The sequence below is a fragment of the Bos javanicus genome, chromosome 5, assembly GCF_032452875.1.
Source record: "Bos javanicus breed banteng chromosome 5, ARS-OSU_banteng_1.0, whole genome shotgun sequence".
Lineage (NCBI taxonomy): Eukaryota > Metazoa > Chordata > Mammalia > Artiodactyla > Bovidae > Bos > Bos javanicus.
In genome coordinates this window covers 56,195,880-56,218,968 of record NC_083872.1, presented here as the reverse complement: position 1 = coordinate 56,218,968, position 23,089 = coordinate 56,195,880, and the positions used below count along the sequence as shown (strand labels likewise).

At 53.9% G+C, this 23,089-nt stretch overlaps 2 protein-coding genes across 5 annotated transcripts; one reads left to right on the top strand and one right to left on the bottom strand.

Annotated features, from left to right (window-relative positions):
* Positions 1–304: 304 nt before the first annotated feature.
* Positions 305–733, top strand: LOC133247657 (large ribosomal subunit protein eL33). The gene has a single exon (XM_061416712.1). It carries the CDS (start codon positions 371–373, stop codon positions 701–703), a length of 333 nt encoding a protein of 110 aa, XP_061272696.1. The 5' UTR covers positions 305–370; the 3' UTR covers positions 704–733.
* A 3,808-nt stretch (positions 734–4,541) lies between these two features.
* Positions 4,542–22,999, bottom strand: AGAP2 (ArfGAP with GTPase domain, ankyrin repeat and PH domain 2). 4 transcript variants are annotated; one of them, XM_061416653.1, is made up of 19 exons: positions 20,863–22,999; positions 14,293–14,351; positions 13,563–13,650; positions 13,291–13,376; positions 12,996–13,143; positions 11,784–11,918; positions 11,350–11,459; positions 10,762–10,920; positions 10,526–10,612; positions 10,338–10,442; positions 9,752–9,914; positions 9,451–9,570; positions 8,605–8,733; positions 7,632–7,691; positions 7,252–7,400; positions 7,062–7,152; positions 6,717–6,939; positions 6,332–6,587; positions 4,542–6,143 (listed from the first exon to the last, which is right to left on the bottom strand). In XM_061416653.1, exons 1-19 carry the CDS (start codon positions 21,020–21,022, stop codon positions 5,901–5,903), a joined length of 2,571 nt encoding a protein of 856 aa, XP_061272637.1. In that variant the 5' UTR covers positions 21,023–22,999; the 3' UTR covers positions 4,542–5,900. The 4 variants fall into 4 exon arrangements, with proteins under 4 accessions (XP_061272637.1, XP_061272635.1, XP_061272638.1 ...); XM_061416651.1 differs by lacking the exon at positions 20,863–22,999 and adding an exon at positions 16,067–17,344; XM_061416654.1 differs by lacking the exon at positions 7,632–7,691.
* Positions 23,000–23,089: the final 90 nt, after the last annotated feature.

The window sequence follows — 23,089 nt, the reverse complement described above, 5'->3', positions numbered from 1 at the left end:
AAAGCCATATTTATGACAAACCCACAGATTATATAATACTCAATGGTGAAAAGTGGAAAGCCTCCCTGCTAAAATCTGGAAGAAGACAAGGATGCCCACTCTCACCATAGTATTGGAAGTCCCAGCCATAGCAATCAGACAAAGAAAAGAAAATGTATCCAGATTGAAAAGAAAGAGGTAAAACTGTCATTTATGCAGATAACATTATACTAGGTCAAAAAATTCTATAGACACTACACAAAAACTACTAGAACTGATAAATTCAGCAAGATACAGGATACAAGATAAACATACAGAAATCTGTTGCGTCTTTCAGCCATCTTGGACCCTGTGAAGGCCTGCTGGGAACGGGACTTCTAAAACGACAAATATGTCTGGAAGGCTGTGGTCCAAGGCCATTTTTGCTGGCTATAAACGGGGTCTACGGAACCAAAGGGAACACACTGCTCTCCTGAAAATTGAAGGTGTATATGCTCGAGATGAAACTGAATTCTATTTAGGCAAGAGATGTGCTTATGTGTACAAAGCAAAGAACAACACAGTAACTCCTGGTGGAAAACCTAACAAAACCAGAGTAATCTGGGGAAAGATAACTCGAGCTCATGGAAACAGTGGCATGGTTCGTGCCAAATTCCGAAGCAACCTTCCTGCTAAGGCCATTGGACACAGAATTCGTGTGATGCTGTACCCTTCGAGAATTTAAACTTCTTGAAAATAAAAGTGTGGATTTGTCCTGTTGTGCTTTTGTTAAAAAAAAAAAAAAAAAAGAAATCTGTTGCATTTCTTTACACTAACAATGAAATGTCAGAAAGGGAAAGTAAAAAAAAAAAAAATCCCTTTTAAAATAACATTATTAAAAAAAAAACTTAGGAATAAACCTGACCAAGAAGGTGAAAGACTTACATGCAACTATAAAACATTGATAAAGGAAATTGAAGATGATTCAAAGAAATGGAAATATAGCCTAAGACCTTGGATTGGAAGAATTAATATTATTAAAATGGCCACACCACCAAAGCAATCTACAGATTTAATACAATTCCTATCAAAACACCCATGACAGTTTTCACAGACCTGGAACAAATACTCCTAAAATGTATATAGAACCATAAAAGATCCAGAATTCCCAAAACAATACTGAGGAAAAAACAAATTTAGAGACATAACCCTACCAGACCTCAGACCATACTACAAAGCTACAGTAATCAAAACAGCATGGCACTGGCAAACCAGAAAAATGAACAAACAAAAAAACAGACATATGGATTAATGCAACAGAATAGAGAGCCCAGAAACAAGCTCATACACCTATGGTCAATTAATCTTTGACAAAGGAGGCAAGAATATTCAATGAAAAAAAAAGGCAGTCTCTTTAGCAAATGGTGTTGGGAAAGTTGGACAGCTGAATGTATATCAATGCAGTTAGAACATTCCCTTACACCACACACAAAAATAAATTCAAAATGGCTTAAAGACTTAAATATAAGATATGACACCATAAAATTCCTAGAACATAAGCAAAACATTTTCTGACAAATTGTATTGTTTTCATAGGTTAGTATCCCAAGGCAATAGAAATAAAAGCAAAAATATGCAAATGGGACCTAATCAAACATAAGCTTTTGCACAGCAAAGGAAACCATAAATGAAATGAAAGGACAACCTATGGACTGGGAGAACATATTTGCAAATGATGCAACTGACAAGGGCTTAATTTCCAAAATTATACAAACAGCTCATACTACTCAATAACAACAATAGAAACCAACTGAATAAAAAAACGGGTAGAAGCCTTAAACATTTCTCCAAAGGAGACACAAACGATCAATAGGCACATGCAAAGATGCTCAACATTGCTAATTATTAGAGAAATGCAAATCATGAGGCATCACCTCACACTGGTCAGAATGGCCTTCAGTAAAAATGTGTACAAATAATAAATGCTGGAGGGGGTGTGGAGAAAAGGGAACTCTCCTACAGTGTTGGTGGGAATGTATATTGGTATAACAAGTATGGAAAACAGTATGGAGGTTCCTTTCAAAAAAAAAAAAAAGAGTTGCCATGTGATCCAGCAATCCCATTCCTGGGTATATATATCCAGAGAAAACTAATTCCAAGAGATGCATGTAGCTCAGTATTCATTGCAGCACTATTTATAATAGCCAAGACATGGAAGCAACCTAAATGTCCAGGTACAGATAAACAGATAAAGAAGATGTGGCATACACACACACACACACACACACACACACAGAGGAATACTACTTGGCCATAAAAAAAGAATGAAATAGTGCCATTTGTAGCAACCATGGATAGACCTAGAAATTATACTACATAAGTCAGAAAGATAAATATCACATGGTATCACCTATATATGGAGTCTAAGATTTGATACAAATGAACTTATTTATAAAACAAAAACAGATTCATAGATATTGAAAACAAACTTATAGTTACCAAAGGGGAAAGTGGGTGAGAGAGGGATAAATTAGGAGTGTGGGATTAGCAGACACAAACTGTTATATATAAAATAAACAACAATGTCCTACTGTATAGCACAGGGAACAAACTATATTAAATATCCTGTAATAAATCATAATGGGAAAGAATACCCCAAAAAATGTATATACATGTGTGTGTATATATACACATATATATGTATATGTAACTGAATCACTTTGCTGTTCACCAGAAACTAATACAACATTGTAAATCAACTATATAATTCAATAGAAAATAAAAATAAATAAAGAAAATAGAGTTCTAGACACTTTGCTAGATTTAATCATTTTGTACTTTCAATAATAAATTCCTTTTTACTTTCCTTTGGCTTCTGGTGAAACTCCCAGCTGTGCTAAGGCAAACAAGAGGAGGGGAGCAGGATGTGTGGCAGATGGTAACTGGAAGAGGGAAGAGCAGATAGCAGCAGGAATCCAGGTGAGGACCCCAAGGGGAACTGGGAAGTTGGCGTGGACGTTAGGGGTAGCAGCGCCCCTCCAGCCCGCAGGGAATTCACTTGTAGAGTCCTGTTCTGCCACAGTCTGGAGGACCACCTTTTACATTTCCCACAGGCCAAGATGCAGCCCATGACAAAAAGAAGCCAGTGGAGTCCTTAGTGTGGGGATCTGATGTGGGACTGCTGACACCTTGACCACCTTTCACTGCTAGGAACTGAAAGGAACATCCCACTCGCCCTCTGGTTCCCTGTGGTCATTCATTCTCTCCAGGGTCCTTGTTTCCTTCCCACAGTCTCTCACATTCAAGCTTCTGAGGAAGGGAGTGAGCTTTTGCTACCAAAAAAGAAAGTGAGGATGGAGTGGGGGCATCTAGGGGCTCTGATGAAGGGGGGCATGGTGGCTGGGTCTCCCAGTTGAGTCTTCTTTGCTACTTGCCTCTCTTCCTCTTGCTTTGCCTTCCCAGACCACACACCTGCAACTACATCTGCAACCCTGACTCCACCTTCTCCTGGGTCAGGCTGCTGTGCTAGGAGGCCACCCAGCCTAGGACCCTGCAGAAACAGGACCTCCCATGTGAGTGGGATCTGGGCTCCTTCGTGCAATCAGCTCACTGGCGCACCTGTAGCTGAATGGCCCTCGTGAGGCTGAGTGTGCCTGGGGGGCCAGAACCAACTCCACTGGAAGACAATGGGCCATAGACTGGTTTATCAAAGTGGCTGACAACATGTGTGTGGCTGTGCCCAGGTTGCTGGCCCAACAGCACCCCCATCTGGCCCCTCTACCAGGTTGAATGCTTTCAGCTGCAGACAAGGAACAGCAGGACTGGCTACATGCTGAACCACAAGATGCTGCAGCTCCTGGCGCAGTGCTGGCCTCAGGCTGCCATGTCCTTGCAGTCTTGTGCATGTCATGGGGGTGGGCAGATGTCTGCCTCAGTGGAGCTGGAGTTTGTGACACCAGTGACATCTGTGGTTGGGAGATCTCCCAGCTCTTCCCTCCCTGCCAGGAGAGGGACTCTACTATAAAGCTCTACTTCTGGTACCAGATGCTCAAAGTGAGTAGTCTGGCCTGGGGTGGTCCTCCAGGGCTGATGCTGGAGCCCTGACCAGGTGCCCTCTGAACAAATATTGTTCAGATTACAAATAAACAGATGCCACCAAGATAACTTATCCAAGATCACTTAACTATGAAGTGGACGTACTGGTGTCAAAAACAGATTTGACTCCAAAGTTCTTGCTTTTAACCAAAGTGACCTTATCTTCTCATTCCTCCAAGCAGCCCCCTCCCGTCTTCTCTAAACTTCACACCCCAACTCCCGCCCAGAACAGGAGTCATCTTGGGAGTTAGTGACTCCTCTACTCCCTGGGTCCCCACTGTTGCTCTGACTTGCCTGTCTCCTTCCACTCCAGGAACTGCTGCACATGATGGAGTACCTGACCTACCACCTCGTGCCCCTGGATACTGCCCTGCCACCAGCCCCAGCAGGAGGCACCCGCCCTAGCCCTCTCCCACCTCCAGTTCCCCAGCCTGACCAAGGCCATTCCCTGACCCAGCTCTTCAAGAACAGACCAGCAGCTCACCCCCTAGACAAAATCACTTCCTCTTTAATTGCTGTTGATGAAGATTCACACCACTTGCCTTGGAGATGATGAGGGGGTAGTATCCCCTGCTGCTCCCGCCCCTCTTCTCTCCCCAATTACCTGGTCCTCTGCAAAATATTTTAGCCAGGAAAAAAAAAAAAAAAAGACCGGAAACCACTGACACAGACGGCCCAAGGGCTGGGTTGATTGAGGGAGGCGGGGCTGGGCCAGGTAAATTCACCCCACCACCCCCTTTCTGGGGATGGGACAGGGAGGTCTGGAAACCCTCCCAGCCGCCTCACACCATCTTAACCCTGGCTGGGAGGGATCATGGAGTTGAGGGATGGATCTGGAGCTGCTCCAGTGGGAGGGAGGGGCTGGACAGGAAGAATAGTGGGGGAGGGGTCCCACTGTAGGGGTGCCCCCTACCCCAGATCACCACGGGCGCTGCACAGTCACAGGGACGCAGTCACGGTCACAGACACTCACAACCCGAGAGCACCCCCACCCCACCCCACCCTCTGCCCACCCTTGGCTTCCCCTACCCTGAAACGCCCTCCCCAAGCCCTGCCCGCCCCCGCCCCTTGGTTGGGGAACAAAGCAATAAATTACAAGGCCCCTCCCCAGTCCCCCTTAGCACGCTCTTGCTCTGTCCCTTCTCCCTCCCAAGAGAGTAGTGAGGAGGGACCCAGGTTTTTGGCTCCCCCGACCCTTTAGCTTCCATCCATGGGTGGATGTGGGGGGAACGTCCTGATTTCCACTCCTCTTGGTCCCTTTCACGGAAAGGGTTGGGGACCCCCTACCCCCATGGGCAGCAGGGGTCCTGCCCCTCGCTGCCCTTCCCCCTTCACTGGGCAGTGAGATTAGCATGGAGGGGTAGGGTCCCCCTTATTGGCCCCAAGTCCCAGGGCTAAGCCTTCCCACGTACTAACCCCTCCCTGTGGCGTGGCGTCGCCCCAGGAGCCAGCCTGGGTAAATGCTCCCGCCGTGGGATAATCGAATACAGGCAGGACTTAGTCCTTTCCCCCACCCCTAGGGGGCACATTCAAACGGCCAGGAGCAGGGACCTCGGCGGGGGAGTCCCTCCAGCGGGTAGACCCAGAGCAATCCGAGTGTGGAAACAGTGGAGAGGGGGCGTGTCAAGCTGGGGTCTCCATGCCTCGTTGGGGAGAGGGAAGTGAGTTTGTGTCTTCTGGGAGGCGCGGGGGCTGTGCCCTCTTGCGGGGATGGGGTGGGGGAAGAAGTGCTCCCACGGGAACGAGGTGCGGATCGGAGAGGTGAGTGGGTGCATCTGTCCAGCGGTCCACCCGGTGTGGTCGTGCCCGGCCCGTGTGGGGGTGGGGGTGTCTCTCCGGCGGCGCAACTATACCAGCGCGACTGGAGCGTCGGCTCGGCCCACGCTGGCGGCGCTGCTCCGGCGGCGGGGGCTGGGCGTGGCGGTAATGCTGGGGGTGGTGGCCGCACTGGGAGTGGTGGCCGTGCTGCCGCCCTCACACGGGCAACCGTGCTGGAGAAGGATGTCGGCGCACAGTTGACTCCCAGCCTGGCGAGCGTAGAAGAGCGCGGTGCGGCCCTGAGCGTCGCGGGCGGACACGTCGGCGCCGTACTAAAGGGGGCGGAGACGGCCGCGTTACGGTGCGTCCCCGGGGCCAATCCCCTCCCGCCGGCTCCCCGGGATCGCCAGGCCCACTTTCACAGGGTGCGTTTGGGGATCTCGCGCCGCCCATCGCGCGCCTGCCTGTTTCCCAGACGGAACCCTCAAAGCCCCCTTTACAACATCCCCGGTTCACTTACCCACAGCAGCAGTTGCGTGATGACTACGTGGGAGAGCTCGGCCGCCAGGTGAAGTGGGGAGCGAAGCTGCGGGTCCTCTACGCTGGTGTCGAGCGGCCCGTGTCGCGCGTGGGCCAGAAGCAGGAGAACGGCGGCCACGTCCTGGGCCTGCACCGCGGCCCACAGCTGGCGGCCCAGCGGTTCCTCAGAAGTGCCCAGTGGCGCCAGGAACAGCAGCTGTTCGTATTTGGCGCGAATCCATGACTCACGCTCCTCCCTGCGACACCAGAGATCAACAGGAAAGGCTCTAGGGACCTCCCACCCCAAGACCTCTGCTCCCTACCCAGGTGACCCTCCTGGGAGCTGCACACACTAAGTTGCCCCCACCCCTCTTCTGCGCGCGTACCGCGAAGAGTCCCGCGTGGGTTTGACGCGGCCCCGCGTGTCACTCTCCCACACGCGGTTGGCCATATCGTTGCCAATGGCTGTCAGCACCAGGGTCAGCTCCCGCGGCCAGTCGTCCAAGTCGAGCGAGCGAACGCGGGACAGGTGTGTGCCCAGGTTCCGGTGAATGCCAGAACACTCGATGCAGATGAGTGCGCCCAGGTTCAAGCTGGCCCACGTGGGGTCTGGGGATGGAATGCAGGGTCAGCTGCCTGGCCGAGCAGCTGGACGGGCCACCCAGCAGCATTCATCAGTTCCAGCGAACCACACTCCCTCCCGGGTCTCTCCACTGCCCCCTTGTGCTCACTGGGGGCCCCGCAGTCCACGCAGATTGAGTTCCCCTTGGCATTCCGGATCGCCTGGATGGCCACGGCTTCGCTTTGGCTGTCTGTGCGCAGCTGCAGAAAGGGTTGGAATTAGTCAGGCTCTCCTCTGAGCCCTTCTCCGGACGCCTCAGACACTCACCTCTGCTTTCCGCCCAACACCCGACCCTTTACCTTGACCTTGCTGCTCTCACAGCACTGGAGACTGGCTAGGATCTGACTTTCGATGGCCTGAACCCAGGCGTCCCGCTCCTCAAAACTGGCTGCCTCAAAGTGCCATGTCTGACCAGTGCTGGACACGATCAGGAACTCGAAGTTTTCTTCTAGGTGAGGGGATGGGATGGGGTCATTAGGGACAGAATTCAAACAGGAGCTGCCTTGCCCAAACCATTCCTCCCAGAGATCCATCCCAAGCCCCTGGGAATGGAGCAGAGTGGTTGGGGAAGCAGAGGGTGCGGGAGAGCAGGAAGCCCAAGCACATGCAGGGGAAGGCAGGGGCACCCCCACCCCTCTGCACCCCAGCTCAGCGCCCCACCCAGCTCCCCACTTGTTACCTGCTTTATAAATATTTCTTAAACTACCAAAGGATTTTAGTTTCCACATTTTGCGCTTGGCTGGTTTCCCGAAGCAAAGGAGATAGAGATAGAATGGAGAGCAAAACAGAGAAAGAGACCAAGAAAGGAGAAAAAGAGAGGCAGATGGAGAGGTGGAGAGAGAGATAGTGACAGAGAGTGCCAGAGACAAAGCAGGACAGACAGATGGGGAGAGAAAGCAGAACTAAAGTCAGTGGCCCCCGAGCAGAGAAGAGCGGAAGCCAAGAGCCATGAGAGTAGGCAGATCTGGAACCTGGGTCTGAGCACCCGGCAGAGAGCAGGGGCGGTAGGGACTGGGTATCATGACCAATGAGGAGCCGGGTCTCTGGGAGGGGAAGGGATGACCAGGATCTGAGGGAACATGGGGAAGGCGGACAGGAGTTCAGAGGCCAGGGGTGAGGGGTCCCTGGGGTTCAGGAGGAGTCTCATGGGTCTGTGGGAAGTCACAGGGAGGCAGGAATGGAAATCACTGTAGTCAAAGGCTGTTGTGGGAGCTTGGCAATCACAGAAAGTTATTGGGAACAGGAGCTGGGTGAGTAGACCCCAGGAGCTGAGGAGTCACTGGGGGACACTGAAGTCAGAGACTGAGTCCTTGGGGATAATGGGGCCTTCTGGGCACAGGGGCTGGGGTGTTAAGCAGAGTTGGGTCTGGAACATGAACTAGAGGGTCATTAGGAGAGGGAGCAGGAGCTACAGACTTACAGGGGTCATTGAGAACAGGGGCTGGAGCCTATTGCCATAAAAGGCATTGGCTAGGGAATAGGAGGAAGCACAGGGGCTGAGGGGCATCCATCCATTTTTCACTAAATAATGTACAGAGTGGTGATGATAGTCAAGCACTCCGCTCAGGCTCCTTTCCTCCTCCTGCAGGGGTGACCTGGAGTTTGGGGGTGAGGGTCCAGGGTGAGAGTGAAACTGCCCACCAGGGCCTCACCTTCAGCCTGCCCAGCCGAGCCTTCAGTTTTAGATGGTGTCGTCAACTTTTTCCTCCTCTGTTTCTTCACCATGGGAGAAGGAGGGGGTTCCCGACTCAGGGGGCTCAGGTCTCCAGATGGGGTACAGTCTTGGGGAGGGGAACACAGCTGCCTCAGCTGTCCCCTCCACAGATTCCCTGATTTCTCCATAGCCTGTCTCCCCTGAACTAGATTTGGCATTTTAGGGCCCCCTCCTCAGCCATCCCTCTCTAGGAGGTCCCCTTTGATCAATCCTGGGGAGGAGGGCAGATGAGTGGTTTAGAGTCAGACCTGTACTCAGATCCTGGCTCTGCCACTTACTGGCCTTGAGACCTTGAGCAAGTCACTTAATCTTCTGAGTCTCAGTTTCTTCATCCCTAAAATGGGGATAATAATCTTGACCCAACAAGGTTGTTGTGAGGACCACTTGTTACAATGTTACTTGCTATTTGTTTAAAAAATTCATATTTCCAAACATTCCAAACGTTGATGGCTGGCTATGTGCAGGACAATGTTCTCAGTTTAAGCCTCAAAGCAACCCTCTGAGGTAGAAACTATTATCTCCATTTTACAGATGAGGAAACTGAGATGTAGAGAGGTCAAGTAACTTGAATCCTCAAGTTCAGGCAGCTTAGCTCTAGAACCCACTTGTCTTAGCCATTATGCTAAATATACTATGACTGAGCTTGGTGCCTGGGTACCCAGTCATTGCTTGGGGTGTCCACTTATTCACTGAGTCGAGCCTCCAAGTTCCCACCCCAGTTTTAGTTCCCACCGCATCCCTTCTGGATCTGGAAGACAGTAATGGAGGGTGATTCCTTACTGACCGGTGCTGAGGGCTCGTGCCAGGCTCCGGTCTGGCTTCAGCAGGTGCTTGGATGTCTGGTCTGGTGGTGGCTGCAGGGAGCTAGGGCTGGGGCTTGGGCTTGGGGTAGGAGTGGTGGCTTCTGTCAGATGGGGAAGAAAATAAATCCTCAGTGAGTCACTCAGTCTCTGAGTGATTCCTTACGTGGTCCCTTGTCATTACACACCTTCCCACTTAACCAGTCCCATTCCCCTCTTCCTTCCGCCTCCTCTTTTTCCTAGCCCTGGCCCCTCTCCTGCCCCTCTGTCAGCAGCCCCACTCACCAGGACCTTCCCCCATCTGGACAGTGCTCATGTCCTTGACCAGCCCGTTGATGCTGGCTGAGGGGCCAAAAGCAGAGATGGCCCGTGGGGGCCGCTTGCCAGGGACTTTGACTGTTGTTCGTAGTAAGTCCATCTCCTTGCCATGGGTACTGTGGATGTAATCCTACAGGAGTATACGGGTTGAGAGTGTAGGGAATGTTGGGGTCCTCAGTAGTGCTGGGAGGCAGCCAATATTATGGGCAGAGAGGGACTGGAGAGAGAGCTCTGGGAGCTGATTGGGTTGGGATGAGCCCAACAGACTGGGCCCAGCACTGTCTCCCCCAGAAAGCATCCCTGAATGGCAGGCCAGGTAGAGGTCTTTTCTCCATCTGCTCACACTAGATTGCAAGTCCTCGGGAGATGGATTTACATTTCTATCTGCAGCATGGGCACATGGTAGCTGCCTAACAGATGTTTTGCTAAAGTAAAAAGAAGAGGACTAGCACTTCCCAGAACCAGTGTTGATATCTGCTAGAGGCACAGACTGGAAGAGCTAGAAGTGCACCCAAGGCCAGCCACTGTAGCCCAGCCAGTCTCTGGCACTCACATTAATGCTGGGGTGGTAGAGTAGGAAGCCATTACTGGACAAGGTCACATATTTTTTCTTCCATTCTTTGTTCAAGGAGTTGCCACTTCGCTTTAGTAGGAAGCTCTGAAGAATGGAAAGAGACATGTGGGAGAAAACCCAGTGAAGACCGGCTCCCCCAGCCCAACCCCAGTCCCTGGACCACCCACCTGTTTGATGGGGATGGCTCGCCCACTTCCTGTTGTCTCTCCCCGACTGTCCAAGCTCCGTTTCTCAGAGTCACTGCCCCGACGATTCTGGAATGGTTATTGGCATCAATTAGAGGATGGATATGGTGATGGAAGGACATGAGAGACAGATGAAGGGCCAACAGAGAGATTTAGCGGCCAGGGAAGACAGGCATGTAACAGGGGACAGGCAGATAGGGGGTTAGACTGTCTAATACCGCAAAAAGGCTGGTCCTACGCTTGGCTGCCCGGTGCAGGGACCCTGGTGTGCTCAATCCGGCCACTGCAGCTGCCTCAGCCCGGAGCTCCCGGTGACCGACATTGGGTGAGGACGGGAGAGAGGAAGAGTAGTCGCTAGTGTGGCCCCCGTTACCAGCCTGCAGGCAAACAGAGGGCTCAGAACCACCGAGGGGCCCCCAGCCCACCAGGCTAGAGTTACATCAAGTGATGAGGAATTTGAGATAGTCCCTCATCTCATCACCATTTATTTGTATTATCATTGATAATAAAATTCTTCACTAGCGTTGTCACAGTGCTTTATATTTTGCAAAGGTTGACTTCACAAGTATTATGCCATACAATTTTCCTGACAACCTTGGGATGTTTAGGTGAGTTGCTCAAGGACACTGCAAATGGTGTTTCATACCTGGTTGATTTCCAGTCTGATGCATTTTCTACAAACTATCACCACCATTTCCATCTGCCCTCACCCCCACAACTTCCTTGGGTTCTTTGTGCCTCTCCTTGGACCAGCCCCTCCTCTAATTCCCACCAGCCCTTCTTTGGACCCTGAAACCCTGACTCACCTGCCCAGCTACAGGAGTGGAAGCTGCTGAGTGGCTTGGGGAGCTGGGGAGGGACTTGCAGGCAGCCAGAAGCTGCTGCTGCTTTCGCAAGGTCACCACTTTCTGGGCCACTGGAGGAGGGGAGGGGAAGAAGGCATGAGCAGGGCAGATATCCAAGACCACCCTTTCATGCCCAACTTTGAGAAGTGCCCAGGAGATAACAGGCTCCAACTTCCTTGTTACTGTGGCCTTCATGCCACCTGTGGCCTTGCCAGCTCCTCCTGCCCAGAAGGACCTGTGGCTATTAAGCAAATCTTCTCTGACCTCCCTGGTCCCTCCTCCCTCCTACGAAGGCTAATTTCCTGTCGCTCACAGAGGGAGGCCTGGAGGTGGGACCTTGAGGAATATCTAAGTCCCCCTGCCGCCCAACACATGCAGGGGATGGCCAAGCTCACCCTCCTGGAACACCCGATCCACATTGAGCCCATAGGTTGCACAAGTCTCATAGTAGCTGCAGCGCTTCATATCAGCACACAGAGCCCTGGCGCGAGCATCGCCCACCACGCGGGGGGAGGAAGCACTGATCCTGTCTGAGGGGACGAGAAAGAAGGAGTGGTAGATGAGGGCTCCCATGCCCACTTTGCTGCTTTCCCTTCTTCTGGGTTCTAGTCCTAGTCTGGGACCACTGCTGCTGCTGCTGCTGCTGCTAAGTCGCTTCAGTCGTGTCCAACTCTGTCCAACCCCATAGATGGCAGCCCACCAGGCTCCCCCGCCCCTGGGATTCTCCAGGCAAGAACACTGGAGTGGGTTGCCATTTCCTTCTCCAATGCATGAAAGTGAAAAGTGAAAGTGATCGACTGCAGCCCACCAGGCTCCTCCATCCATGGGATTTTCCAGGCAAGAGTACTGGAGTGGGGTGCCATCACGTTCTCCGCTGGGACCACTAGGGGTAGGGTATGAGACAATATCCCTCCTATGACCGGGTGCAATGGGGAGCGTATAGTCTTTTCTGAATGTTGGGCCCAGCTGCATCACGAGTAGGCTGGGTGAGCTCGGTGTGTGAGTCTTCAAAGAATACTCCAGAGCTGACTGGAACGTCCTGATAAGGTCTGACACGGCTGAGGCTTCTGAGTGGCACTCCCCCTGCCCTGCAAATTCAGTGAGTCCTGAACTGAGTGGGAGGACACCTGGCAGCATATGAACTGGGATGAGGCTGAATGTCCATGGTAACAGGTGGACTGTTCATCTGCAGCAGGAAGCCAGGAGGCAAGCAACAGGTGGAAACAGCCACCTGCAGGACAGGCATCCAGACAGAAAGACCTGCCAGCTTCGTACAGGTGGGTCCTGGAGAAGCTTTTCCTGGCTCTGCTGGGGAAGAGGGCCTGGTGGTGGCATCAGGAAACAGCAGTGTGAGAATACCAAGCAGGTGACACCTCAGAGGAAGGAGGTTGCCACTGCAGCTGTCCTTCCTGGAGGGTCCTCTTTTCTCTCTCAGACCTTGGGGAGTTTGTGTTTGATTTAACGACTCATTTAGAGACCAGGCTCCTTCCAGAGGGTTACTGAAATCCAAGTGGCCCTGTCCACACACCTTGCCAAGCTCTCACTTGTGTTGGGTGATACCCAGTAGCAACTCCCCTGAAAGCTGTGCTTCCCCAGCCCCTCCTTACCTTGTGTCCCCACCAGTGCCAGGGCAAGGCCTCCTCGTCCCTCACCCCGAAGGGAGCTCAGCTGCCCGTGAAGACGGCTTACGGCCTGGAAACTGTTCTCATCCTCCAGGCTGAAGACGAAAATCACAGCATCTGCCCAGCCTGAGAACTTGCGGAGGGTGAGGGAGCAAATGGATGGTCAGACAGGTCCACTCCTCTGGATGTTATTCCCAAGGAGACCTGGGAAACCAGAGGCCTCTCCTTTGGCCAGTGCTGACCCCAGCCCACCTGCCTACACCATCATCTCATCCCTCACCTTGGCATCGGGTGCCCCAGCTTCCTCTCGGATCAACACCAGATGAGTCTGTCCATCCACCAACATTTCTTTCTTGTGCTGCTCACCTGTCCAGAAGAGTTGGAGTGATAGGAGGTCAGAGGTCATAGGTCACCAAATCTCCCCATGCTCCTTGTGTTTTAGCTGTTGTGGCTGCATTCTTCCCTCTGGTCACCATACCTGCAGAGTCATTGATCACATTGCCCAGATCCCTGACCCCAACCCTTAGCTTACTATGGCTCCTGAGAACTCACTCTCTGTCTTCTCCAGGACCTGGTATGAACCAGTCAGGAATCGGTGGATAAGCGATGACTTCCCACTCCGGGCATCACCCAGCACACCCTGAGGAAAGGTTGTAGAGCAGAGATGGAAGGAATTAAGAAGCGGTAGGATGACTGAGTCTGAACATTCCAGAGAACTCAAAGGGACTGGCAGTGTTAAGTCTTCCAAGCAGGGTTCTACAGGGCCTGGGTGACATCAGTCAGGAGGGCATTTTCGAGGATCAGGCCACGAGTGTTGTAAGAAATGATCCCAAGCTAGAAGTGGACCACAAGCTGAAGAATGTCAATTCAGTGCCATTTTTTTTTTTTTTTTTGGTGGGGGGTGGGGAGGTGTTCTGTTGTTTAGGAAACATACCAGATGCATGTCTGGTGAGGGACATGTTACAGCTCTAGGCACTAGTTGGAAATTTTTACCCAGTTCTAGGCAACAGAACATGAAGGACTGAAGGGGAGAAGTCAGAAATGAGGAGAAATCTGGAAGAGGACCATGGACCAGCAGGAAGAAGGGAAACTATAGAAGGAAAAGTTATGAGGATGTATCAAGCCCCAGGAAGGTGCTATGAAGGTAGAATCTCAGGAGAACTGGAAAACTATTCCCCATTCTCATAGAGGGAGGGAAGGGAAGAGGTGAAGGTGAGAGAGCTGAGAGTGCCAGTGGCAGGGAGATCAATCTTCATACAGACAAGGAGACTGGGTTACCTACCAGACGCAGTTCAGGAATGGAGCGGCTCAAAGTCCATTCCTGGCTATTGATCACAGCTTCTGTAACAGAAAAGGAGTCTTAAGAGGGATACTCCAGGCCAAGGAGGGCTCCCAACCCTCAGTTACCCCTCTCCTTTTGTAGTTGCCCTGCCTGGGCTGGAGAGCTGTGTGGAAAAGCTGAGTTGAGAGTGGTCCCCAGTCCTCCCATCCTAGTCTCTCTCCCCACAGCTGTTGCTGCCGCTCAGTGGTTGCTTAGCAACGGAGCCAGCAAGACAAAAATACTTCAGTGGGCATCTCCCTTAAAACACATCCCCAAACGTGAGTCCCTGCCCCAGACTGGGGGACCAAGGCTCTGACAGTTGACGGGTCTTCCCTCTGGAAGGCGAAAAGGTGTCCTGCTCACCAAACTGACTGATTCCCAGGGTAAATCCCCAGAAAAAGGGACTGGGACATAGGAGGGAGTGGGTCCGCCTCAATCTCCCTTTCATAGGACCGAACCTGAAGTGAAGATATCATTCCCCCTTTTCAAGGTCAACGGCACTGTGGCTCTGACTCCTCCCCACAGCCCAAGGAATGGAGCTTGGATTTTTCTATACCCCCTTCTCATACCCTTCTCACCAGCACCCTCCAGAAGAACGATGGGGAACCGGGCTCCACTCCCAGGCCGAGAGAAGCCACCGGCCTGGGGAGGGATAGAGCGGGGGGCGGGAGAGGAAAAGATGCTCCTTCCGCCCGCCGGGTCCAGCCCCCGCGCCTGACACTAGCCGGACGTTCCCGGGGCGCCGCAGCTGCGGCGGGAACTCTGGGATCCGGAGCCATCTGCTCCCACCCGCTCGAGAGCCAAACCCCGGGGGCCGCCTGCGCTCCCGGACTCGCCACCTCTCCAGGGAGTGTGAGCTGAACCGAGACGCCCTCGCCTCTCTTTCCCAGAAAATAAATAAATAAAGACCACCACCACCACCCCCCCACCGCCACCGGAAAAAAAAAACAACAACAACAAAACAAAAAACAGTACTTTCTCCGTACCCCTCCCAAGTCTCCAGGGGTAAGAATTGCCTTTGCAGCAGTTCCACCCCACTGAGTCACTCCCGGTCAGGCCCCCTAGGAATTTCAATGCGCTCTGGGGCTGGGGTGGGCGGTGGGGGGTAGTGAGGCTACCTATCCGCCCCCTCTCACTTCACAGGCAAGTGTTCAGCACGTTCCAGCCCCCGTGCACTCCGGTACTGCCCAATTCGCCTTCACTGAATGGAAAGAACCCTGTCCCTTCCTGCTAGAAACCTCACCAGCCTGCTCTCAGCCCAGCAAAAGACCTGTCCCTGGCGAGGACTGTCTGCAAGGTCACTCTGATGCCACCCACCCCAAGTGCTCAGGAGAAACTGAGGCTTCCCCACCCCTTTCTCCTTCAGTAACCCTCTGGGCAACGCAAAGCCGTTTCCATGCTCCCAGAGGCCAGCTGAAGCTGGGAGTGGAGTCTGGGGCTTCTCTGGGAGCAATTTCCTACAGCCACGCTGACCAAGGGCATTATTTATCCCAGAAAGCTCTGAGGCTTTCTGAGTCTCTCTGACATCGTCGTCTCTTATGTCCCACAATGCCTACTCACCCCACTTCCAGGACCTCTTATCCTTTTTGCCCCAGTTCTTGGCAGAGAAATGAACCTGGTTCATCCATCCACCCAAGAAGCTTCTCTCAGTCAGTCCTGCACACCACTCCTCCACCCCAAGCTGAGCATTCCAGGTGCCCTCCCCTCCCTGTCCTCAGGCCCTGGGCCTACTCACTAGGGGAGGCGCGGAGCTCTGCACCCAGCAGCTCCCTAGACCCGCTGCCGGAAGACAGGACCGGCGGACCCGGAGGGGGCCCGGGGCCAGGAGGCCCTCCTGTGCTCTTGGTAAAGATGCCGCTGATAAACTTGAGCATCTTGCGATCTCGAGTGGATGCTCGGCCCCCCTCCCGGCCCCGTTTCAGCCCGGGAGCTGGAGGCTCCAGAGTGATTGGAGGTGCAGGCCCGGTGGGCAGCGCGGAGGCGGCGGTGACAGCAGAGGTGGGAGTCAGGGTGGCTGGGACGGTTAGCGGAGGAGGAGAGCCGGCAGGCGGTCCCGGGTGCAAGTCACTGTTGTCCAAGGTCTTACTCTTGCCTTTCCGAGGGGACAGCTTCCCTCGGACTCCGGGCCCAGCCCCGACCCCACCAGAGGTCGTGGCTGCCGCTCCCCCTCCCCCGGCGGCGCCGGCGGCGGCAGAAACTCCAGTCCCGGCGCTGCTCTTTGACCCCTTGACCCTGGGCTTGCCCTCGCTTTCGGGCCATGACAGGCGGCTACCGGCGCCCTTGCCCCCGCCGGCTTTGGCGCCACTCGTGGTCACGGTCTTGCAAGGCTTGGGAGCCGGAGGAGGAGGCGCCACCTTGAGCCTCCGGCTGCCGGTGCCGGGGTGCGGGGAGGACGAGCCGGGAACGCCGACTCCCGCCCGGCCTTCGGGTTCCGGGCCCCCCCAGCTCGGGCTGCTGAGCAGGGGGCGCCGGGAGGAGGTGGGGGCGCCCCCGGGCTTGGGGTCTGGACTCAGGCCCCCGGAGAGCGAGGGTCCGGGAGGGGCGGCCCAGAGGGAGAGGCGGCGGCCGGGAGCTGGGGAGACGGGGCGGGCCGGGCTGGCCGGAGCCGGGGACAGGGCGAGGGGCTCGGCGCCCCCGGCGCCCGCGCTGCTCGTGCTGATCCACAGCGCATCCTGCCGGTGGAAGAGCCGCTCGTGCCGCTTCTTGCCCGGCTCCTCAGCGCCTCGGGGGCTGCCGGGATCCGCGGTCTCGGTACCTCTGGTCCCAGGGGCGCCGGCTGCGGCCGCAGACGGAGAAGGCGGCGGCGGAGGCACCGACTCGAGCTTGACCAGGGTCAGCGAGATGAGGTAGGTCGTTGTCCGGCGCTGAAGCGCGCCCGCGCCCCGGCTCATGGGGCCCCGAGACCCCAGAGCTGGGGAGGGGAGGGGACTCCCCCGGACTGCCTCAGGGGGGCCCGGCCATGGGGCCGCCCTGCTCGCTGCCCCCAGCCCCCGGACCCCGCTGAGCCCCCGGCCCGGCTCCGCTGTCGCCGCCGCCGCCGCCGCCTCCGCTTGCGCCCCCCTCCCATCACACGGGGCGCCCCCTCCCCATGCTCCCCGCCCTGCGCCCCCACCCCGTTGGAACCCCGGGACCTTGGTGCTGCTCCAAGGAGGCGCGCCGGACCCTGCACCCCGGCCTGGGTGGGGGCGCTGAGATGGGCGGGGGAGGGCGGGGAGGACTGTAGTGGGGGCAAAAGGGGAGAGGGAGGAAAACGGGGCAGAAAAGAGGAACCCGGGGCTGAGGGAGAGGAACCGGTGCGGGGGAGGCAGGGGCGGGGAACGAGGGACTCGAGGGACAGGGGCCGCGGATGGGGTCGAGGGGGGTCTTTAGGAGGGTGGGAAGCTAATGGGGCTGGTCGTGCGGGGGATTCGCAGGGGCGCGGGGAGGATGCTGGGCATGGAGATACAGGCGCCGGCGGGGGAGGACGGAGGGAAGCCGGAGGGGGTGGGAACCCACAGGTCTGGGGTCCGGGAGAGGAGGGGCATGAGATCCGGGCGCAGGGTCCGGGGGGCTCGCCGGGGCTCGGCTCGGTCCGGATGCGCGCTGTGTCCGGGCGCTCCCCTCACAGTGAGGAGGAGGCGGCCCCCCGCCCCCCCACCCAATCTCTCCCCCACCTTCTCTCCACCAGCACGGCTGTCTGCGAAGGCGGTGCAAAATCCAGGACTGGATTTCCCTCCCAAATCCTGGGCTGGATTTCCTGGAACTTGGACTCATCTACTCCAACATTGAGCCCCCTCCCCTAGTACACCTCGGTTAGGGAGCGCTACTGTTGGGTGTGGCCTTTAGGCAAGAGAGTAAAAATTGTTGTATGGGTGGGCAATCCCCGGCGAAAACGGAGCAAATTCGGGTTCACTGTCAATTACGGGGAGGCTGACGTGGGAAAATGGGGAGCCTTGAAATCCCTTTCCCAAGACCCCTTGTTTTCCCCAGGTACTTGCACAGGTTCCTCTTCTCACGACCCAGCCCCGTCGCCCACCCCCACCTTCCACACGCAGTGCATTGACTGGACCATGACTTGAGCCTAACTGTCCCAAAGTGAACTTGGAAAGTGTTCCCTGGGGATGGGGACAAACATGGAACTTAGCAGGGTGGGTGGAAGGAGGGGTTGCCTCAAGTGGAGAGAGATCTACGGAGTGGAGGAGCCCGGCGGAAAAGTGAGTCCCAAGGCTCCAGCTCGGGGCGGAAGGAGAAAGAAGACGTCTACAGATCGACACCACCCCCCATACCAAAATGCATCCGGTCTCCATAGCAACCGTAGCTCCAAGAGCGCCTCAGAAAGAGCGGGGATAAGCAGAGAGGAGGATCGGTGTGTATGGTGGGTGGGGGGACGGGCTGGGTAGTGGAGGCACTACCTTCACACCTGGTTACACACATGCTGAACATTTAGCTGCCCAACATAAAGACCCCGTCAGCTGAGGCAGAGGATACAGGCCTCCTCTGAGTTCCATTCAATCTGCTGAGGTTTTCGGGGTGGGGCTTTTTTCCGAAGGTTAAAGAGGAGATAGAATAAAAAACGCCTGCTCTGTGTCCTCCAGCCCTTTAGGGACCCTGGAGTTAAAGGCTGACTGTCCTCCAGCCCGGGGAGAAGGTTGAAAGGGCTAGGCCGATGGAGGACAGAGGATGAGATGGGCAGGTGTGCACCAGTCGAGGGAGGCCTCCCTTCCAGCCTTGAAGTCCCCTCCCTGGGACTCGGGGAGTCTCAGCGTTCCCCTAATTTGGCGTCCCACCCTCCTGACGCAGCGGAGACTATAATAAGTGCTGCCGTGGGCGGCTCTTGGAGGCAGAAGCCGGCGGCATGCTGGGCCCGGTAGGGGATGAGGGGGGGAACGGTACCAGGATGCTGGGTGCCCTTTGTTCTCCCTGAAACTTGTACCCAGTCCCTCCGCGGTCCTCAGTCAGCACCCACCAGCGCCCCCCTCCCACCCCCAGCAGAAGGATGACACCATCCCCAGAACAGAAGACCCTTCAACAGCCTTTTCTGAAAGAGGGTGAAAATGTGTTGCTTCGGGCTTAATATTCCTTCCTTTGGTTGCCTCACTTTTCGTTTATGTTCAGTGGGAACAGAATCCTGACTCTTAAGAGTGGAGTGGAACAAATCACTTAGGAAGAGTGGTTTTCTCAGAGTTCAGCCTCCACCCTTCCTCTCTCCCTCCTCTCCAAAGATAAGCTGTGTTCCTCTACCTGGCCTAAACCTCTTTCCTCCCCCACTTTTTTTTTTCCCCCCTAAGCAGCCGGTGGAGCTTGGAGGAGGCCTCCCTAGGAGGCCTCATGGGGCCACTCCCTGCTAGGTCTCCTTTTCTAACCCCTGTAGGGAAGTTATCAGCTGTAATTCTTGACAAAAGGTGGGGGAGAGATGGTGAGAGGGGTACCAGTGGAAGAAAGGCAATGAAAAAGGAATTAGACTGTTCCCTTAGGAACCTGAACCAAACTGTTCCTTCCCCAAGTGAACCAAAAGTTCCTGCTGGCCTCTATCAGAGGGGTCTGGCAGGAATCATCCTTGATGGAAAGAACAGTCTCTTGCCCACTCACCCCCCACCACAACCCCCAGGTAGGCAGCAGCATGGAGAGCCTGGAAGAGACCAGGGTATAATGGAGGATATACTTCACCCAGACACCTTTAGTGAGCAAAGTAGCTAGCTTTTATTGGCTCTTTGCAGCTTCAGAGGCAAATTAAATGACACCAGACCAGAGATGACCTCCAGCTCCACTAGTTCCTTAGTGGTGGGGCCTTGTGGATAGAGAGAAGCTACTCCTGCCAGGGCCCCACCACAGGATTGAAGGCTGGGGTGGGCAGGAGGATGTGGCGGATGGTGTTGCCATGGCAGCACTTCCTCCCTGTGTTGTCATCATTGCTTTAATGGCACTAAGGAGGTAGAGCGGAAGGTGTGTGTGTGTGGGGGGGAGACAGGAACAGGAGCACAGGGAGGAAAGGGGACCGAGGAGAGTCCTGGGGACTTCTCTGCACTTTCAGCTGTGCAGAGCATTTTGTGTGAGTGTTATGTGTGTCTGGGAGCCTGAGATACTCTGAGTGGTGTATTTCTGGTATGCGTGTATGTGTGTGTTCTCTCTACAGCTGGAAAACAAGAGGTCACTGATCCTTCGTGGGTCCTGGGAATGACCATATTATCCGGTCCTGGAACCTCCTGTCCCAAACTGCTTCCTGCCCCAGACTCCCCCAGCAGGGTCCAAGTCTACCACGGGTCTGTCACGGCCTGTCTTCCTCATGCTCACCCACTTCTCCATTGCCAAGGTCAGCTCAGCAGTGATCTGTATTTTGATCCCCTGGGAGGACGAGCAGAGTTGGGGAAAGAAGAAGAATGACACCTCCTCTGTCTTTTTACATCCTTTCCAGATGTATTCTTTCCCCAAGTCCAAGCTCCATCTTGAGAACCAGAAAGTGGCTGATTGGGAAATGATGGATGACCCAGCAAGCCCTTATATGCCCCTGCTGGTCCTCAAGACACCCAAGTTGGGAGCTAATCCTTCTCTTACCTCGTACGCTGTCCAGTGAGGCTTGAATACTGTCCCGAAGTTCAGGGTTGCTCACCCTCTCTGCCAGCTTCCTGAGGCGGTTTAGAGCCTGCCTGGCCACCTCATGTCGTCTGACTTCTGCTCTCACTGCAGCTACAGCCAACTGCCTCTGGGCATGCATGTTGCCCAGACCTGTCTTGCTGGGCTAAGAGCAACCACTGGCCCTGAAGCCCATGGCCCCACAGCCCCCAAACCCCAGAAGGCCCCTTCTGTTCAGCCTCAGAACTCCCCTCCCCTGCCCGCCCTTCCGTCTGTCGACTTCACTTCCTGACTGGTGAGTTTCAAACCCACAGCCTGGGTCAGCACTACCTCCTGCACCACCCACCCCCTCTAGCGTTGGCCCATCAGCTCTGCCAGCCAGCCCCTGCCACAATTGCCCAGCCAGGTGGATGGAGAGGTCTTAATGAGCATCCGAGGGCCTCCTGTGGGAGGTGGCTAATTAAGATGGGTGCTGGTGAGGGGAGAGTGTGGCATGTCAGGTCCCAGGTGCAATCCCAAACTTTTTTTTTTTTTTTCCAATCCCAAACTCTTGACCTATAGGTTTGTGTACAGTCTCAAACCCTCACAGGAATCCACACACTCTCAGTCTGGCACCTTTAATGCCCTGCATTCCATCTTACGGCTGTACTCCCCACCTACTCTGCACATACAAAGGGTTCACACACTTTACGTCTTACAATGTAACCCTTCTTTAGTGGGCTACCCCACTGCAACCACCTCCTGCTTAAAAGGGCCAAGTAGGCACAGGGAGAACAAGTTATGGAGGATAGTAATCTGTAACCAGACAAAACCACCAGGCTCCATGTTCAGTTACTTTCATAATAATTGATTTGTCTATAACACTTAATAGTTTACAACACACTTTCATATATTGACTGCACAACAGGCCCAAGGGGTAGGATTTCTATCCCTATTTGGCAGAAAAGGAAACTGAAGCTCAGAGTGGCCAGAAAGAGGTGATACAAAGATAAGGATTTAGGTATTCTGATTATAATTCTGATACACTTTTCACTACACCGCCCAACTAAGACGCTCGCCAACCAGCTCCCCTTATGCCTGATACCACTGTCCTGTCCTTGATTTAGTCCCTGAAAGAGAGTGGGTGAGGAACTGAAGGACAGAAAGAGATGCGGTAGGGGGAGGGAGTGAAGAGGAAAACAGTGGGTAGTTTGATGTAATCATTTTGTTTCAGGACTTAAACCTTTCTGGCCCTGCCAAATGCCTCTTCTCCTGTATATCTTACTGAATACTAATTTGTGATGGACAGGGGATTTTAATATATGAATGTGTAGTTGGAGATAAGAGAATTAGATTTGGGATTACCCACTGGAAACTGTAAAATAGCCCAAAAGATAATAACTAGCAGTGAGTGTTTACTATGTGCCAGGTAACCATTCTACATATATCCTAAGCATTCTATATATATTAATTCATTCAATTTTCACAAGAGGTAGGTGTATGGTTATTTATCCCCATTTTACAGATGAGGAAACAGGCACAGGGAGCTTAAGTAACTGGCCAAAAGTTACACAGCTAGTTAAGTGCAAAGTTGGAAGCCCTGCGGTCTGACTTGAGCGGTAAGACGGTGCCACTTAGGCAGTCATAGAATCTAAGTACACACAAATGTAAATCATTCTGTAGGGCTGAAGGGAGGTTTTTCATTTGTGTTCCTACTACGACTGCCTCTTTGTTTTGGTGGAAAGAGGAACTCTGTCTTTTCATATCCCCACGCAAAAGGCGGTGCGTCAAAGCACTTATTCCTTAATAAACAGATATTGATCAACCACTACGCCCGCCCCTGGAGTGAAAATGTGAAGACTCCTCCTTCCTCTGATATTTATTCATATTCCAGGCCCCTCCCTTTGTCTTTTTTTTTTTTTTTACCGCCCAGGATCAGGCATGTGCTCTGAAGACTCCAGCACACTCGTGTGTCTTGTGGTTTTGTCACAAACCGGAACGCGCCGCTCCGAGGCTGCTAATTTTCATACTGAATTTCTAGCATGTTTACACCCCATCAGGGGGGGATATGAATCAGGCTATGTGCACTAGTGGACGCACTTGCAAAGATGAGAGTATTTGCTAGGTGGTGTTATGCCCAACCCGGGGCCTCTGTGGCCGGGCTAAATAGCTTAGTATTTCGCTTCTCTAGGTGTTCCCGAATGTGATGCAATAGTAGCAAACGAGAGCG